Source organism: Drosophila nasuta, chromosome 2R (genome assembly GCF_023558535.2).
Source record: "Drosophila nasuta strain 15112-1781.00 chromosome 2R, ASM2355853v1, whole genome shotgun sequence".
Taxonomy (NCBI): domain Eukaryota; kingdom Metazoa; phylum Arthropoda; class Insecta; order Diptera; family Drosophilidae; genus Drosophila; species Drosophila nasuta.
The window spans coordinates 6282707-6302012 of record NC_083456.1 but is presented as its reverse complement, the minus strand read 5'-3'; the positions used below and the strand labels follow the sequence as shown (position 1 = coordinate 6302012).

The following is a 19306-nucleotide window of genomic DNA, read 5'->3' as shown; positions in this document are numbered from 1 at the left end:
CGTGGTTTGCTTATTGCGCAAAGGACGATGATGCATGATGAATGTGATGAGTGGTGGCAAGATTCAACACTGTTGCGCCAACATTTTGACACTTAATTGAAGCACGAGGTTAACACCACAGACCAACGTGTGGTCCAAATGGATCAATCTAAAAACCCTCATGAAACGAATAAACCGAAATTCTAATTAATTAATCTAGTTGGAAATGTGCATGGATAATAACTCCCTGATATGTGTAGTAAACGTACATAAACATATTATATGTAAACTATCAAAAAAATTAGCAATAAAAAAATACTTTAAACTTTAAAATCTTCTCTAATTACATTTATTATTGTTGGTTTTTTTTAGCTCTTTTGAATATTATTTTAATTATTAAACACATTCATAGTATTTCAATACTTACACTATGCAATCCAAAATTTTAAGAAATTAAATAAAGAATCCAAGGAATGTGATTTATTTTAATAATGATATGTTAACCATGTAAGCTCTTTACTTTCAATTAACTTCAAATTCCGATAATAACGTTTTTCAATAACAGTCGTCAAAAGTTGGTCAGTTGCAGCAGCAGCAGTTAATCGTAACGAAGTCAGACGTCAACAGGAGGCAGAGTTATTCAAGTTTAATCAAAATGCACTTTTAAGTACATACAATGTCAATTATGCCATATATAAAATATACAAAAGTTATCGCTATAACCAACTTTACATGCGTCTGATAAGTGTATTTTTATTTGCATTTAACTTTTCATTCCACCGCTTAGGCGAAGGATGAAGATGGATGACTAGCAATTTCACACCTGAGCGCTGATCACGAGCAGATACAGAGAGAGAGAGAGAGAGAAAGAGTTGTCAAAAGGTGTTAGCCACATGACCAAAGGCTAACCGAGTATCCATATGCTTGCACTCGAACCCCCCTTGGCAGACTTTAAAGCAAACAATTAATGTGCAAATAAAAACTCATTAAATATTAATTGAGTTCGATAATTACAATAAAACGCGTTGCTAGCAGCCAAATGTTGCAGCAACATTCACGAGTGGCCAACAGGTGAGCAAGTAGTCTGACGTTCGGCAACATAATGTGGCAAGTGTTGGGCATTTATGGTGGCAAGGTGCGGTGCCACCCAGCAGCACGGCAAGAACGGTGTGCGGAGCGTGCCGCGTGGTTTCATTCATAACTAGTCGCGTGGCCCATCGTTTATCCAACGCTGTGGCTTCGTCCTCGTTCTCGTTCTCGTTCTTTGGCCATCGTCGACGCCATCGTCGCGACGCTTCGTCGTTTACAACTTCGGGTTTGGAACTTCGTGCATGTTCAGCGTCCTTGCCTCGCAATATAAAAACATGCGTTCTATGCTTGGAGCTCTGAGTTCTTCGCTCGTAGTCAGCCTGTTGCGTTCGGAGACAGACAACAAGCCAGCAGAACAGCTCAGCCCAAGTTGCTTCAACTCAGCGTCTTGGTCTATAATCAGTCACAAAACCCTAAATTCAAAGTGCTTTTGAGAATATCTTTTATGAGAATCGAGAACACATTCAGTGCGTAATCATTTACTCTTAGCGCCAGAAATAAAATATTCGAATATTCAAATTTTTCGATCTAATTTCGTTTGATTGCCGTCGTCGCGCGTGAACTCATAAAAAATTTGGCCAATTTAACGGGCCAAAAAACCGAAATCTTGAAAACCATAAATATTTCCCCAGTGTAAAGATCAAAAGGAATTTTCTCGGTAATTACCTATTGATAACGTGATACGGTTTTATGTGCGAAATTGTTTCAAAAGTCTAAGTAAACAAACGTGACTTAAGTACGAGCATTTATTTGCATTTGCTTCCATTTCACGCCAAATTAGACGTCAGATTTATATTTTGTGGATTTGTTGATTTCTGAAAGAATTAACTGGTAAGCTGTGAGTGAGCTTTAATAAGTCAAGTGCAAATTTTTATGGCATAAATTTATCTGTTTATCAGCTCAGGCAAAAAGGGAACTGGGAATTTTCTACTGTTGATTTATAAATGTGCGCTTTAATTAAAACAGTTCAGATATCAATCTTCATTTGTTGTTTAAAATTTGTGTACATTCATTTTAATTGGGAGAAGAATACGGGTTGATATAAATTAAAATATTATGAATTAAATAAATGTATAAGTTCCTTCTCCTTAGATCAAAATACATAGATAAAATTAGAACGCAGATATTTAAATAAAATGCATAGCATTGTGCCATTGTGCTTTTTAGTAAATACTTTTATCCTGATATCAATTTTATATTTTTGGTGAAGGAATTTAAATTTGAATAAAATGTAATTCATAAACCTTAATTTATGTTTTGGTTTGACATATTCTGCTCTAATTATAATTTAGAACTAAACTAAATTCAAAAGAAACTATCGAAATAGCTAATATTATAGACCAGAATTTAAAATTTAAAGCATTTTAATCTCTTGTTCGTCCATTTTAGTAATCATGTTTATCCGTCTATCAGTTGGCCTAAATCACTTTGAATTTGCTTAGATTTTAAAGAGTAGATCCCAACTTGGCTTTGAGTTAATTAAAAGATGTGCTATTAATTAAGCTTGAAGCATCATTAATTGATGGCCATTGGTTAAGCAACGTTGGCCAATTTCATTATCTGTTGCCAATTAATTTGCCACTTCCTATTTCCCACAATACTTTAAAGTAGCGATACATTAAGGAACATTCAAATGAATTTATAAAATTCCAAATGCAACGAAATGAGTTGAGTTTATGAAATGGAAATTGAAGTGGAAAAACTTTAAGCCTACTTAATAGATTCTCAATAGGTCAAACTAATTACTTTTCTCTCTTTTCCACTTTTCTTGATTGTATCAAGTGATGAAACCTGTAATTCAATAGCCAGCAAACTAAGTAGAAGCAAAGTCCAAGTTTTGATTGGCTGCTCTAACGATGCCAAAACTTGCGTCCTTGTCATTTTCATCGGGGCAAAGCGGTGATGACGATGATGATGATGACGTTGTTTGGGTCACGTTTGCTGATTCCATAAAACAATGTTTTGAAATGAGATTGAAACACTTGTTCTGCTATTTAAATTCAATTTTACTTATATTTCAAAGTGTGCACAGCATGCCTGCTGGGAATTTTAAATGCATATTGAGGCACAGGTTTCTTATATGCACAAATTGTAGTCGTATGATTATCCCACAAGATGTCAAGGTATAGGGTATTGGGTATCGTTAAATGGTTTATGTGCGATTCAATCACAACATTGAGCTGCAGTCAAAACACTCATTCAGATATTCGTGTATGCCATACTTCATCATCGGGTGAATCCAATTGTTGGCTCGTAAAAATCTTTTTATCTAAAAAAACTTTTGCTTGGCTTTACATTTATTTGCATATTGCGAGTATGTTAAATGCAAATAGACAACAAGCCCTCTGCTTCATTCTACATCTGATTTTATTTCTTATTTATTTATTTATTTATTTTTTAACTATGCAGATAAAAGCGACGCAAGTCGTAGGCACAATCGCTTTGGGCAATCACGTTTTCTCAGTGGGGCAGTCCCTTCATTTTCATTTTTCATGAATAGGGTGTAGGATACAGGGGAACCAGTGGGGCAGGGCAGGATTTTATTGCGTTCCAATATTATTCGAGGCATTGTTTAAGGCTCTTCGAAATATTTATTTGCTAAACATCAAATGCAGATATTTAACAATTGTGGAATTCTCCATGTAATGAATGCCAGTTAAACAATGTGATTTAATTATGGCCAAATGGAATTCCAATTCAAATTTAAATGGCATTTATTCAAGTTGAGCATTATGTTTTAGCAGGTCACATCGAGTAGTAAATAAAATGAAATTGTCATCTCCATGCAGCTGTCAACATTTCAATATTGGAATTTTGTCAGCATATTCGAAAATCCTTTAGCATTAAATGGCACAAATATGACAGGTGCCTGAATTCCAAATGCCATTTGAAGGCAGCTACTTACATACTATACATAGATAAGTGCGTGAAGTGCTGCCAACTAGTTAAACACGCAAAGTTTTACGGTTAAGACTTATGGTGACAGCCGGGCTTAAAATACTGCTCAGTGGGAATAAGTGGTCCATAACGATGACAAAATAAGTACAGAAAATTGACACCACATCAGCTTGAACAACAGATGCTCTGCACCAGCTAAATGATTAGTTAATAAATTTGTTACTGACTTATACAACATTAAAATATTCTATATTTTCTTTGTTATTTAACAATCACTTGAATAGTTTTTAGTCTTTACTAAATGCGCCCAAAAGTATGTTATGAGTCTGACAAATTGCGCATACGCCAGGTGTGCTCGTGTTTTAATTAAGCTCAGCTAATCGAGCAGCCAAAGAGATGTCGCCAAAGAGATTGCATTGATTCCATGCTCGACAAATAATCATCAATCGCACCTCATTTGATTTTATAGTGATTTGTGTGCTGTCAGACTTGTTGAGCATGGAAGAGCAATTAAAGGTCGAGTGGTGGTGTGCAAATGATTTGTCAATCAAAGAACTCATAAACGGAATGCTGGAAGCAAATGAAAACAGTGAGAGAGGATATAAAGGACACAAGAGCAAGCAAATGGGCAGAGCAAAAGTGAAATCAATTTCCCTGCTTTAATTCAAGTTGTGAAATAGGAAAATATGTCCTGATGACCGCAGCACAGCTAAAAATGGATTGTGTATTGCATTATGTGTCTATTCTTAGACTTCTTGGCATTTGATTTCGATTTGGGCTCTTGTGCTCTTCCTGCTCTTAGGTCAAACGGAAATTGTAAGCCAATCGCGAGTCATTGGCCCATGAGGCTTGGGCAATTGGCCATTTTGTATTAAAGATTTGGATTCGGTTACTTTCTCAAATGGGACAACAAATTGTGTCCAACTGTGAAATCCTTTCGTTCGTTTCGATGGCATAACAATAACTCATTGTGTCAGTGTCGTGTCAGTGTCAAAAGGTTCAGAGCTTCGGATGAGCTGAAGAGCTCCACGTGTCCAGTGCATTTAAGCTTATCACATGTGTATCAAGTCTCTTCATCTATTTATGTTATTTCCACACATTACGTTTATGTTCCGTTGTGGCTGAGAAAAGTCATTTGGCAAGTCCATTGAGTGACTATTTCAGCAGAGGGAAAGCGGGAAAAGTGGTCATGCATGTGCATGAGTCATAAATTATAAGAACACTTCAGGATGTCAAAAGGTTGCGTATTTCTCTGAGGTTGCATTTGCAGTGTGAAGTATCCGAGTCCGAAACTAATGCTTCAAAATGCTAACGCTTTTACATATTATAGCAATAAATATCCCTTGATGTTGATAAATTGTTGTTAAATTATCATCTAAACTGTTGCAAGAATCGCAAGGAAGTGCAAAAAGGGGAAATGTGATTTGTGAGATAGCCGAGCATATTTGAACAAGATATTTGGTGTAAAAACTGCTGCACATTCAATTTTCACACACATTAAAATATTAATATTTTTCAACAGTCATAGTATCATAATTGTATTTTGACATATCTAATTTGACCAACTTAAATATTTTGTTTTATAAAATTAAGTTTACTAACATATTAAAATATTAATATATCTGTCTGTCTGTCCGCCTATTCGTATGAGCATCTACTTCTCAGAGACTATAAGAGATAGAGATGCTTTTTTTTTGTCGACAGCATTTGTTAATTTTGGATGCAGAGGAAGTTCCACTTCAACCCCGCAAATCGATAAAAACCGAAAACAAGCATATTTTTGAAGTTATATTCACTAACTTTGGCACATACAATAAAAACTGCAACATTTATGAAATACTTTTGTGGTATATTTTGATTGTAGTACTAAATCAATATAGCAAAAATAGCATTCGGTATCTTTTAGTATTATGCGGTATATAAATTCGATATATTTTGAATGTACTATATCAACATACGCTATATTTGGTATATTGATATAGTACTACATTTAAAATATACCGAATTTATATACCGCATTCTACTAAAATATACCAATTGATATTTTTGCTATTTCGGTACATTTCAGTATTTTTGCGATATATAATTTTAGTATATTTTGTTATCTTTAAAAATGGTATTTCACAGTCAAGCACATTTGATTGTAACATAGCTTTCTCACTTCTTTTCAATAGTCCTAGCAATCGTTAAATAAAGTACTTGCTTTGAACTTTTCATAAAGTAATCAAATAACTTTTTTTTTTTTTTAATCTTATATATTATTATTAATTGTTGGCACTCATTGTTAACACTACATTTAAATTGGTACGCTATTAAAATGAAAATGACTGAAACTGAACACTGCACCAAATTATTTTTAAATAAATATTTATTTGTATTGGATTAATTGCGTTTGACACCGTCGCGTTTTTTATTCGCATTTTCATTAATTACTCGAATGTAGTTTTTCTTTTTCGCAGCTGCCAAGTAAAGGGCATCAAAATATTGAATTTTTTTGCATTTCAAATTTAACTTATAGTCAGGCAGTCAGTTAATCAGTCAGACAGATACATTCGACAGGTGCAGAGCACATATGTATGTATATACACAATAAACTGTATATTATTTATATGTCAGGGCTGTTCCATATGCAATTATTCAGCGAATAAAATTCAATTTTTGGTTTACGCCATTTTTGCCTGTCATGTTGTTTACGTTAATAGCTCGATTCATGCGTCCGTTAAGTTTTTTTATGCAATTATTCATTTTCCGTCTCTATATTGTTGTTGTTGTTGTTAAATTGCAGAATGATGAAAGCCACAGCGTGGTTTTGCCCGGTGTTATTGACTTTACTCAGTGCCACGAGGCTCGTTTGTACGGCACAAAGGGGCGCTGCCATCGGAGCAGGCGGAGGCTCTCTTGCTGGGGCAGAAGCTGCCGGCGCAGGCTATGGCAACGGATATCCTCTGGACTATCTGGATGCACAGTCCATACAGGTGCGTATGTGTGTGTGTGTGTGTGTGAGGAGGTGATGAGCACAGTATTTCCCTCTCCATTCTGCGGTTTTCACCAGATGTCACTTGCTTTTCTGGCCATTTTTCGTACCACATTCTCATTGACCACTTCCGTTTCACCCACGGACGCGTTTTGACTTTGACCCTTGCTGCATAAATTCCATTCTTTGATGTTGCACACATTTTTGTATATTTCCACGAAACATTCAACACAAAAGTTTCCACTCATGCAAGATTGCTCGGGGAATAAGCGAATTATTTGATACACAATTTTTGGGTAAATGTTGCAATTTCATATTTCAAAGTTGTCCCTTTCAAGTACTATCAAATATGGGGAATTACTAAAAAAAAAAGAGTTTGGAATTTTTAATAAAATAGTATTGAATAAATGATGGATGTTTTTTAAGATTGATTTATTTTGTGTAGTTTCCGGTATTATAAAGTTCTGGCAGCTCAAAGTAATTAACATTTTTTAGATATACATTAATGAAGATAAGACGATGTATGTATATATACATATATAATAAAGAGTTATAACTTTGTGCCTCCAGGAAATGTATGACAGGGATTGTAACAAGGAGACACATCCGATCCTATAGTATATTTATTTTCATCTTCATCTTGTCCGTCCGTCCATATGAACACCTAGATTTCAGAGACTATAAGGAATATACATATTATTTTCAACAATTCTAGTTTTGCTTGCACGCAGATCAAGTTTGTTTCAGTCCCCTCAAAGCGTATTTTAAAAGATTGAGTCGTGATTTTTGGATTCCTGAAGATTTGGAATGAGCAAAAACGCCAACTCACTACTGCAATGCATGTTGTATTTTGTACTATATTTATATACCAAATATAGCCTTTGGTATTTTTAATATTTTTGCGGTATATTAATTCCGTTTAGGTATCAGGTATCCCACAGTCGAGTACACTCGACTTTCTCAGTTGTATTTAATAAAAAACTTCCAGAAAGATTAATTAACGTAAAGTGTAAAATATAGTATAAACTACTTGTCGTTAGTATGAAGTGCATGAAAACCCAAGATTACTCACCTGTTAGGAAATACCTAAGAAGTACGTGGGGTCTTAACTTTCCCATAGAATACTGCTATGTTTACACTAGTTATCTAGGAAACAATTTATATTTGCGGAGCATTAGCCACGCTTCAGTCCTAGAAATCTTATCGCGTTGTTTGTGCCGATTGAAATGCATTTGTGCTTCTCAAGAAATTTTCTTATCACGTATATGCAACTATTATGGAGTAGCTCTTCCGATGAAATAATATATGATTTCTTGAAGAGATGTCATATAAAACAACAGCAAAAAACAAGTGGAGGAAGTGCTCACAATCAAAAGTGCGACATTAATTTCATAGAAGCGAATTGAAAATCAAATACTCTGAACTAATCTTATCAGTAATGTGCGATGCGTGTCCACTGACCAAACATGAAGATTGCCATATGTCGAACGTGTGACAAACAAACAAATTAGTCAATGTATAAAAATGGATTTAAACATATTTATCAATTGCGTATTGAGGTAGCGCCAGAACGCCAGAACAACAAATGGAAAAATTTCAACTGCGATTTGTGTGTGCTTCATTAGACCACAAAACAAAATGTTTTTGGGCCTGTTTTTGTTTACCTTTCGACGACAAAAGACAAATAAAACTTTGACTTTTATTGCTTTACAGCGCGAATAAATCGCACGACAACAAAGTCGACAGCAAAAGTTCAAGTTTTCACGCTGTTTAATTTACAAATATGTGTTCTCTCTTTTTTCTCTGCCTCTCGTTTTCTCTCACGGAAAACAATCGAGTTGAATGCCTGGGCATTTGTCATATTTATCCTACTGGCAACTTTCGACAGGACCAACTTTTCGAGTCAGCAGCTTAATTCCTTCACCTTGCGATATTTGCCTCACGTGGCAACCTCGAAATATGATCAGAAACTTTGCAATTGCATTACACGTATTTATTAGGTTTATACGAGCAGTAAAGCATTCAAGGGATAGCTTTCTCCGTTACGGAAACTATTTAACTATTTAAAGAGCAAAGTTGTGTTGCTTGCTTATTTAAGACAAATGAAAACTTATGCGGCAAGTTTGTTAAACAATTTATAACAATTTAAGCTGAAAACAAGCTGAATATAAACATATTTCATGCTGTACTTCAAAAGCTAAGAAATTTTCTATAGTAAAAAAATGTGTATGAACTTTGTATCAACTTTTCAAAACTATTAATTTCTAGTTTATGCTTTTGCTGGTCCTACCACAATATAATCAAAATAATGCTTCAATTATAACTCTTTGAAATTAACCTCGCTAATTCACTTATTCAAAATACGCATACGCCCTGTATCATATTATCAAACTAATTTAAACACGTCGCTTAAATTATAGTATTCATTATGTCATTTGACGTCACTTGTTGATTGTTGACGGCCATACAGACTGCTTTAAATGGACGTTGTGATAATTTGGAAAAATTTTACATTATCAAACTTATTAGTTTCAATTAGTTGATAGCTGACGTCAGAATTTTCTTTCGTTTAAGCAGGAATATTTAATCCCTATTGCAATGATATTTAGACTACTTTTTTGATTGTGCATAAACTTATTTATTGGCTGTTTTTTTTAAGTGGTTCCACTCTATTTGCGACGAGCATCATCTTCGTCCTGGTCTTCATCCTGATCATCATCCTGGTCATCACCATCCTGATCAGCATCCTGGTCGGCGTCTTCGTCGTTATCAGCGCTGCTGTCATCGCTCTCACTGCTTTCACTGCTTTCGCTGCTGTTCGATGGAGGTGGGCGTCTGCTTGGACCGCCGGGGCCTCTGCTTGGACCTCCGGGGCCTCTGCTAGGTGGTCCCTGGCCTTGACCACCGGGAGGACCGCCTCCTGGAGGACCGCCTCCTGGGGGACCGCGTCCTGGACCTCCAGGTCCTCGCTGTGCCATAACGGCGACCAACAAGATTGCGAAGATTGCAAGTGTGATAGCTCTCATGATGAGTGTTTAATTGTCATTACTCTTAATCGAATGCCCTTTTATAGGGCACTTCCAGATGCCGCTGACATATTTGCACAGTTGCTGCTGTTGCATCCGATACATAGTTGGTAAACAGCTAGAATTTGCTACAACTTTGTTATGCAAATTTATTTATTTGTATACAATGCGCAAATAATTCAATAGTCTGACAGTTTCTCTGATGCAATCTAATCGGCAAATACAGAAAGTTTCCATTGTCACTGTCACTGCCAAAATATCGATTGGAATCGAGTGACTAATGGGCGAGGTGATTATTTTATTGTCGTAGATTAAAGCCGAGTCGATCTGTCGCACTTGAACGATTAAATTGCTAAATGGCAACCGTGGGTCAGGAATCAGACTAAAACTTCATGACGTTATTGGCAATAGCGGAAAGTACTTTAGTCTTGTTCTCAAGTGGATTGAGTGTGATGATAATCGTGACAAGTTGTCATAAGGAATTAACATTTTCGACGTGCGTAAAGATAAATCTAAGACGTATTTCTTTAGAATTCAATAGAAGAATAAAACAGGGACTTTGATTTGATAATCGTATAATTTGAATATCAGCAACTACTTAAAATAAACAATTTAATTGCGATTCTTAACTAAAAAACCATCAGTACATGTCGCTTATGCTTTTGGCTAAGCACTCGTCACATTGAATAAAGAATGAAATTCTAAGAAATATGATTTTGCAAATGCATATCTCAATGCTTTAATGACGTCTTGCTATACGAACTACGAGTCTCTCTATAGAGCGAGAAGGAGAGAGAGAGCTCACGTGTTGCTTAACTACTCGTCGCTCCGCTTCCCTCCTCAGACTCCGTTGTTGTCTCCTTTGGCACCGTGGTGCTCTCCTCTGTTGTCTCTCCCGAGCCCTCAGTTGTGGTTTCCTCGGGCTCTTGAGTGGTTTCCGTTGGCTCCTCTGTGACTAAGGTTGTTTCGCCAGAACCGTCGGTTGTTGTCTCTTCTGGATCTTCGGGTGCCTTGGTAGTTACATCAAGATCTTCAGGGGCCGAACTTGATTCAGGTTCCTCTGGTGCTGCTGTTGTCTCTTCGGGTGCCTCGGTTGTGGTCTCTTCAGGAGCAGCTGTTGTTTCCTCAGGGGCTTCGGTTGTGGTCTGCTCTGGTGCCTGCGTAGTCTCCTCAGGTGCTTCAGTTGTAGACTCTTCGGGAGCCTGAGTAGATTCAACTGGAGCCTCAGAAGTGGTCTCAACTGGAGCCTGAGTTGTCTCAACTGGCAGTTCGGGTGAGGTTTCTACTGGGGCTTGGGTAGTCTCGACTGGAGCTGGAGTTGTCTCCACGGGAGCAGGTGTTGAGGGGTTAACTGGCGCTTCAGTGGAGGGTTGAATTGGTTGCTCGGTGCGCCAGCCATGATGTTTGTGTCCATTGCGATGCTCCCACTGTTCGTCCCTGTGCCAACCATACTGATCTTTGTGCCAGCCGTTAAAGTTGCCATTCCATCCGTTACCATTATTACGCCAGTCGCCAACCTGCGCATTTCCATTACTTCCCCAGCCACTGTAGTTGCGACGCCAGGTGAATCCGTTGGGTCTGGAGGCAGCCAGGACGCAGAGGACCGCGAATACCGCAATTGAGAGAACCTTCATTTTGTTATCGTTCGTTGTATACTAATCGGAACCGGCTTCCCAACGGTCTTTTATATGTGGCAATCAGGTGGACAGGTTACCAATGGGACAATTCAGACATTCTGACCCTATGTACGAGTTTTTTTTATCTAATCACAATCGCAGTAATAGTGGCTGATAAGCCTAAAAGCAAAAGTTGCGAACAAGTATGTGCTGATAGGCAATTGGGAAGCACAATTCCCTGTGCTCTTCACTTCTAGTACTTATTGTACTAAATGAATTGTTGAGGATTTGATATTCATGCTGATATCATCAGGCTGTCACAGCGAAAGAACCATTTCCTTAACAGAACTTATGTATATGCATTATACAATTATTGCGAATTTATCAAACACGTTAGTGTAGGTTCAAGGCCCTGTTCTTTAAATTCAGACGTACCCCAATAATGGGTCGTATAACCCTCGGTTATTTTCCGTAAACTCTTTTTCATTATCATAAAGAGCGTGAGGTCATAAATTCGTATACTATATGCGACTGGTTACTGGGGGTGTTAACACGTTTGACCAAGATTAGCAGACTTGGAGGCACTAAACTCTGAGTCTGCAGAATGAATTCTTAGTAATTGAATATCATAAGCCTGATTATCATATAATTTACAATTTAATGCTAGTCACGTAACATTGGCATGCTTTAAACATTCATATTAGTCACTCAAGTCACCAAGAGTTCTTTCAATGTTATCTCGATTTTGTTGTTTACACAGTTCGTTATCTGAAAGCTGCTGCTTTTTCAAATTGTTGTAAATATTTGTTGATGTACATATGTATGTACAAACACATATGTATATACATACATGTGTATGCAAACAGGAACCAGACATAATTGTCATCATCTTTTAATTAGGCAAAATAAAAAGTATATGATTTTCTATGAATTTTGTTATCAGCCGCGACAGAGCTACTTACCCCCCATCATGCGAAGTAATTTATCACATAATTACAAGCCATTCACCATTTAAAAAATATCAAATCAGCTAATTAAAGCACTCTAATGATAAACAGACAAAAAACCAAAAAAATCAATTGAAAATAATTACGCCATTTTTTAATTTTATTTTCAAATCAATTAAACATGTTAATTTTATTGTTTTGTTTTTATAAGTGAAAAGCTTTCGACATGAATTGTTTCAGAATAGTTGTTTTGGTTTAGACATCTTCTGATTGAAGTAAGAATAGAACTCAATCTATTTTTGTATTCAAGCTCAAGTTTGTTGCAATTTCTTTTTTCATAGAAACTTTCCCACTAACTTTACACCTTTCATTCATAAAAACTTTTTGCATTAAGATCTTGACCATGTTTATTATACATTGTGTTAACAACTACAAAATGAATGCATATAAAATCTTTCTATTTCTCTTTCTCTCTGTGTAGGATGAGTTCTCTTTGGTGAAGCGGAACAAGCCGTCATTGTCCATTGTCAATCCGTTGGATGTGCTGCGCCAGCGGCTGCTGCTCGAAATGGCGCGCAGGCAGATGCAGCAGAACAGCAGACAGGTGAGTGAGTCACTTCCAGGTGGGGTAAATGGGTGGTCGAGGAGGTGGAGGAAGAGCAAGCAAGCCACCACAGTGTCCACTTTGGAATTTTTAATAAGCGGCAATGAGCAAAAGAAAACTTTGTTGACCAACTTGCAAAACAAACAGAGCGCGAACAACTCGCATCAAATTGCGCTTGCAATTCAAGTTAAAGTAAAAAGTGCGATTTGATGTAAAATGGAGAATGGCAACAGCTAATCAAAATTAGAGCTCGAAATGAAAAATACTTAGGTGGAAAAGTTCGGAGAAAATGCACACACAATTGCGTAAAGTTTTCCCATTTACCAACGGCGAAGAGAACAATAAATTTATGTATTCACAAATACCACTCAGAAGGCGGTCGAATGCGTTGGCCAGTGGCAAGGTCGTGTCTCGTTTGCCATTTGTCAGACTATGGCCCAAAGGCACAGCTTATCGCCGGGTATTGACAATCCCGCATGTGAGCAATGTAAATAACACACAGGTAGATATCAAAAGGTTCGCCCAAAAAGAGAAAAATAATGGGAACACGACTAGTGAATTCCCTATAAGTTTATTTGAACTATGTATGATTTTATACGCTCATAGATTTTTCTTTAGGTATGTAATATCAATTGTTTGTTCGACTCGTAAATTAAGTGAATCGCTGCGTATACTTAATATTCTACATCGTATAAAATTCCTTACTAGTTGGACTCTTCCTTGTGCTGCCTACATTAAATAACTTTATTACACTCTTCCCATTCACGAGCAAAGGGTAGAAAAAAGGCTTCACGGACTTAAAGCAGGTCCGAGTTAAGGAAAGGCTTAGCATCGTGTAAGCGAAAAAGGGAAACCAGTGCGGCGTATGCGTAATACAAATATTTCGACTTGGCAACAAAGCAAAATTTATTTGGTTACCAAAATGTTGATGCACCCCACGGCGTCGTGGGGGAATAAGGCAAGAAAATCAAACGATTTAATGTGAGGAATTCAAACGATTTGGCCCTTGGGCGCCTCTCAAATAACGATCCTTTAGCGAGACTAAAGCCAGGCACCAGGCACCAGGTTGGGCATGTGAAGTGCTTCTGAGCGACACAAAATTGTGCGCTCCATTTACACATGTCACAGCTCGCATGTATTGATTTGTCAAAGGCATACGATAAATTGCCGCATGAATGAAAGAATTTGAATGAAAAACTTGTGAATGCATTCGAATAATTGATGTCAGGTAAAGAAAAAACCATTTACTCGATTTTGATGTGGGTTGTGCTCGTACATTGAAATGTAATTCCCCTTATGAAATATATATACAAAATATTTGATTAAAATAAATAAATTTGCGTAAAAGCATATTTAACATTTTAAACAACAATTTCTAATGTAGTTGTCTCTACAGACTCTGAGGTAGTTGACTCTTCGGGCTGAACAGTAGACTCTTCAGGCTGCACAGTAGATTCTTCAGGTTGTGCTGTGGTCTCTTCTGGCTCCACAGTAGACTCTTCGGGTTGAACAGTTGATTCTTCGGGTTGTACTGTAGTTTCTACGGGCTGAGGAGTAGAAGGCTGAACAGTTGATTCTGGTTGAGCAGTTGATTCTGCAGGCTGCACAGTAGATTCTTCAGGTTGGGCTGTAGTCTCTTCGGGCTGAACAGTTGATTCTTCAGGTTGAACAGTAGACTCTTCAGGTTGTGCTGTAGTTTCAGCGGGCTGAGGAGTAGAAGGCTGAACAGTTGATTCTGGTTGAGCAGTTGAGTCTGAAGGCTGCACAGTAGACTCTTCAGGTTGTGTTGTAGTCTCCTCTGGCTTCACAGTAGATTCCTCGGGCTGTACGGTAGTTTCTTCTGGCTGAACAGTCGATTCTTCAGGCTGCACAGTTGACTCCTCAGGCTGAACCGTAGACTCTTCGGGCACCACTGTAGACTCGTTAGAATCAGCTGTGGTATCATCCTCTGGCGGTGGAGTGGGACGATGTGGTGGGCGGTGACCGTGTGGGGGACCATGACCATGACCATGGCCATGACCATTACCATGACCGTGATCATGGCCATTGCCATTGCCATTGCCGTGATGACCGTGTGATGGACGTTTGCCGGGATCGTTTTGTTGTGGTGGGCGTTCTACAAAGACAATACAATTGTGTGAATACTTTATTTAATCGGAAATGTAATCAATGCCTACCATTTGAGTCATCATTGTTCTGTGGTGGTCCATTTGGTTGCTGCTCCTCGCTAGACTCTTGTGGGGGCCTCTGCTGAGGTCTTTGCTGCTGCTTTCTTAAACCATATTCCTGTGATTCATATTTATTCGGCCGCGCTGCGACGAAGACCACCAAAAGGCTGATAGCCAAGACGGCAATTGTTATAGCTTTCATTGTTTAGCTGTTAGCTGTTGATTTCACACTGATTGAATAGTGTAGCTCTTATGAGCTTTTATAAGTGAAAAAGCGATTGACTTGGTAACTGGAATTCACAACACAGCACTTATAAAAACCATGCTTATCTTATCTTTATCTGGCCGCGTAAAAACATTCAAAGTGCTCATGCTGGGAATGGCCCAAATATGACTAAACGGTTTTATCTAAAGAATCAATTTAAATTAAGTCGTCACGAATGGGAAGTGCATTGCTCCTTAAGTGACAAGTTCATTATCAATTGTCCATACCTTGGCTAATTACTTTTGGGGTAGCCCCATTACTAATTGTGCACTACTGATAACTAAAATTGATAATGCAATATTCTTATCAATGCGATAATAGAATGCAGTTGAGCCATTGAGTAGTTGACTAATGGCTGTGATTGATTAGAAAAACAAATTATTAAAATCGAATAGATTTATAGATAAAGTGTTTTAATATACGTTCATGTTTTGCATTAATTATAATTTATTCAATAAGATTTGTCAGATGCTGTCAGTTATAATCCTTTTCCAATAATTATAGCATATTTTTCAGCATCAGTTTATGTATAAATTGTGTTGCATACCTTGGTTATTTTATTTTGCATATTTAATTTCTGATTGATTAGTAGAATATATAATTATATCGATACGAGTGGTTCAATAAAACCGAAATCTCAATTTATTTTAATGGATTATAATTTTAAAAAAATTGCTCATAATTAAACGCATTTATTTTCGCATAAACTGTATTGCATAATTTTTAAGGGTTTTTTCCATTTGCCTTTTTAATTGAGGTAACTAGAAGGGACATCAACATGGTCAGTTAAAAATGCAATTAAGAATTGATAAAGAAAACTTTAAATCAAATTAAAGTCTTAGAAGAATATACAATTATAGTAAATACGAGTAGTTTATTAAAGTATAAAAATGGATTCTTTTCAATAAATTGGAATTTTAATAAGAGGTTAATTAATATATGCTTGTGGTTTGCATTAATTAAAATTTATTCAAAGAGATTTAAATATGTAGTCAGTCATAATCCTTTTTCAATAATGTTAGCATAAATTTCAGCATAAATTGTGTTGCATACTTTTGAGGGCATATATGTATATATTTTATATGCCCTTTAAATTTAGATAATTAGAAGGGACATGAACACAGTCAATTAAAAAGGCAATTAAGAATTGCCAAAGAAAAGTGTAAATCCAATTTACTGTAGGAAAATCTAATATTTATACTATTTAAACAAAATGTGTGCTTGGGAACGTTCCTCCAGGAACTCTTGTGTGCTGTGACTCATTTCCTTTAATGCCAACCAATTTGCTTTTGCTCTTTACTCCCTCTGTGCACAGGTCGAATTGAATCGCGCCATACTGAAGAACGTGGGTAAACGTGTGTTCCTCGAGCCAACGACATGGGTCACCAGACGCTACCAGCAACAGCAACAGCAGCAGCAGCAGCAACTGGAGGAAGAACGGCAAAGGGAGCAATTGCGTCGAGAGCAGCTGCTGCAGCAGCATTTCCCCAGTCAACTGTGGAACATTGGCTGGTCGCAGTCCAACGGACCGGCGTCGTCTTCATCAGCATCGTCACGGTTTTTCGATTTTCTGCAACGACCAGAAGCCCAAGTAAAACAGCAGCAGCCAGCGGCAGCAGCACCACAGCAGCTGCTTGACGATGTCAACAAATCCCTTAACGCTGGCGCCCTTGGGCTTGGCAACGGTAAGGGTAACGGAGAGGAGGGCGTGACCAAACATCAGCAGCCAGACGGAAATGAAATTGCAAATGAAACAAATCATGAAAACGGCAGTCGCAAGGCATTGCCGCTCGGCAAAAGCGCAACAGGCGATGTGGACAATGGGGATCCCGAGGATGTCGAACAGGAGCAAGACGATATGTTGGATGAGCTTAAATTCAACTGGGTCAGCGAGCAGCCCGAAGATCTGGACATCCCCATTGAGGCAAGCAATGCAAATGGTCGACTACCGTGGCGTCTAATCTATCGCATGCACAAAAATCCACACTACGCTAATTAAGAAACAACAGCAGCAGATGTCGGAGTAGAAGCGAATTCAGATGCAGATACTGATACAGATACAAAAACAGAAACAGATACAGATACAGATACGCACAGATACAAATACAGATACACTTAGGTACACAGACATCCGGACACACAGACAGATACAGTTAAATAGTTGCTAAACTGACGGTTCCTAATGGCTGGCTATAAGGCAGGCATATATCGTGTGTGTGTGTGTGCACAGAGACCCCTCCGATGACAACTGTTTCCCCTCTCAGACCCCTTTTTCGATGTACCATTTAAATTGAAACTTGAATTTGAATTGAATTTGTATTCGTATTGTATTCTAAGTAATTAGCTAACTAATGGTTTATGATTCATGCTACCTCTTGTCAGATGCTCTTGGAAAAATATTCAACACGAAACGAACGTTCCCTCAACGCTCCCTTTGGGGCATGCCCCTCGGTACTACGTAATTACGAGTCTACTCGAAATTGTATTTATTAACTAGCAAAACAAAAACAAAAAAGTTGAAAATAATTACAAAAAAGAAAATACAAAAAAAATATATATATGTGTATATGAATTTGTTTAATAGCCTAAATGATGTTGATCGATAAAAGATAAAAAAAACCAAAGTAAACAAACTAACGAACATATATGAATGTAGTTTTTAAATAAATATTAAAGTGCAATACGTATACGTATGTATACTTTATATACTATATGTATTCGTATGAATGTGCTTTCACTTGTAATTAAATGCTTCCGCTTTTTTAAATATAAATTATTTAAATTCTAATTTATTTCCCACATCTACAATTATAGTTTTCTGTTCAGCTTATCGAACCAACTCTTTAAATTTAATTTGGACTAACACAGACAAAGAACAATCCGCGGGCGGAATTCATAAATTTTAAACTAACTAACGAATTAATCAATAGTCGAAGTGATGTATTTTAAATTGTATTTTTTTGCGTTCAAAAATGATGTATTTCTATTTCCGATGCTCAATATGAATAAAAAAATTTCTACAAATTTACAATCAATTTTATTTGCATTACAAAGTCACTCCGAGAGTCCATTTTGAGTTAACGAAATTGGCTTATTCTTTTCTGTGGACCTCCTTTTAAAGTTCTAAGAAAGTAAGAAAAATGTTAAAGACACACAAATGGTTACAAATCATATAAATACGACAAAACGATTTTAACGTAGATGAGCTATTTAACTAACATTACTTACAAACTATTTATGCATGTGCGGAATCTAACTCTATAAATATATATGGCATAATTAAATATACAATCGAGTGGATCGAGTGGATTATTTACACACAGACGACACAGCAAACACACATGTACATTTATACTTAAAGTTGAGATTAATATAAAGAATATGTAAATACAAGATTTTCTCATAAATAAAACTGAAATTGAACATGAAAATAACACGATAACAACACTTGATTGATTAATGATTGGAATTCAAAATTATCTCTATTACATGGATTATTCTCACATTTCGATATCTATGTATTTATTTTAATGAAAAAAAAAAGAAACAAGAAATACAAAATATTGAAATGGCATTCAATTCATAAGGGCTTTTATTGGACATACATACTTACTTGTTTTAACAAATGTGGGTAGATGACTATTCTATGCTGAAGGATCATATATACAATTTCTAAGTATTATGAAGTGTTTTCATCAATTGTAGCTTGGGGGATTAATATTATATATACTTTTATTAAA

General features: G+C 36.8%; 3 protein-coding genes across 7 annotated transcripts; 1 reads left to right on the top strand and 2 right to left on the bottom strand.

Moving 5' to 3' along the window:
- The first annotated feature begins 1382 nt into the window (after window positions 1–1382).
- Window positions 1383–19087, top strand: LOC132785549 (TPR-containing protein DDB_G0280363). 5 transcript variants are annotated; one of them, XM_060791698.1, is made up of 4 exons: window positions 1383–1726; window positions 6752–6941; window positions 13011–13133; window positions 16882–19087. In XM_060791698.1, exons 2-4 carry the CDS (start codon window positions 6753–6755, stop codon window positions 17563–17565), a joined length of 996 nt encoding a protein of 331 aa, XP_060647681.1. In that variant the 5' UTR covers window positions 1383–1726; window position 6752; the 3' UTR covers window positions 17566–19087. The 5 variants fall into 5 exon arrangements, 3 of the variants coding, with proteins under 3 accessions (XP_060647681.1, XP_060647680.1, XP_060647679.1); XM_060791697.1 differs by having other exon boundaries at window positions 1383–1906; XM_060791696.1 differs by having other exon boundaries at window positions 1383–1899; window positions 16882–19085.
- LOC132785552 (uncharacterized) lies at window positions 9555–11627 on the bottom strand. Its single transcript, XM_060791701.1, has one exon. It carries the CDS (start codon window positions 11598–11600, stop codon window positions 10779–10781), a length of 822 nt encoding a protein of 273 aa, XP_060647684.1. The 5' UTR covers window positions 11601–11627; the 3' UTR covers window positions 9555–10778.
- LOC132785551 (zonadhesin-like) lies at window positions 14373–15551 on the bottom strand. Its single transcript, XM_060791699.1, has 2 exons — window positions 15311–15551; window positions 14373–15249 (listed from the first exon to the last, which is right to left on the bottom strand). Exons 1-2 carry the CDS (start codon window positions 15501–15503, stop codon window positions 14495–14497), a joined length of 948 nt encoding a protein of 315 aa, XP_060647682.1. The 5' UTR covers window positions 15504–15551; the 3' UTR covers window positions 14373–14494.
- Window positions 19088–19306: the final 219 nt, after the last annotated feature.

What these genes read in the sequence shown, in the direction of transcription:
- LOC132785551 (XM_060791699.1), bottom strand. Translation starts at nt 15,503, where the DNA reads ATGAAAGCTATAACAATTGCCGTCTTGGCTATCAGCCTTTTGGTGGTC. An exon ending in GAACAATGATGACTCAAATG is followed by an intron (nt 15,250 to 15,310) that starts GTAGGCATTGAT and finishes TTGTCTTTGTAG; the next exon opens with AACGCCCACCACAACAAAAC.
- LOC132785549 (XM_060791698.1), top strand. Translation starts at nt 6,753, where the DNA reads ATGATGAAAGCCACAGCGTGGTTTTGCCCGGTGTTATTGACTTTACTC. An exon ending in TGGATGCACAGTCCATACAG is followed by an intron (nt 6,942 to 13,010) that starts GTGCGTATGTGT and finishes CTCTCTGTGTAG; the next exon opens with GATGAGTTCTCTTTGGTGAA. An exon ending in TGCAGCAGAACAGCAGACAG is followed by an intron (nt 13,134 to 16,881) that starts GTGAGTGAGTCA and finishes CTCTGTGCACAG; the next exon opens with GTCGAATTGAATCGCGCCAT.
- LOC132785552 (XM_060791701.1), bottom strand. Translation starts at nt 11,600, where the DNA reads ATGAAGGTTCTCTCAATTGCGGTATTCGCGGTCCTCTGCGTCCTGGCT.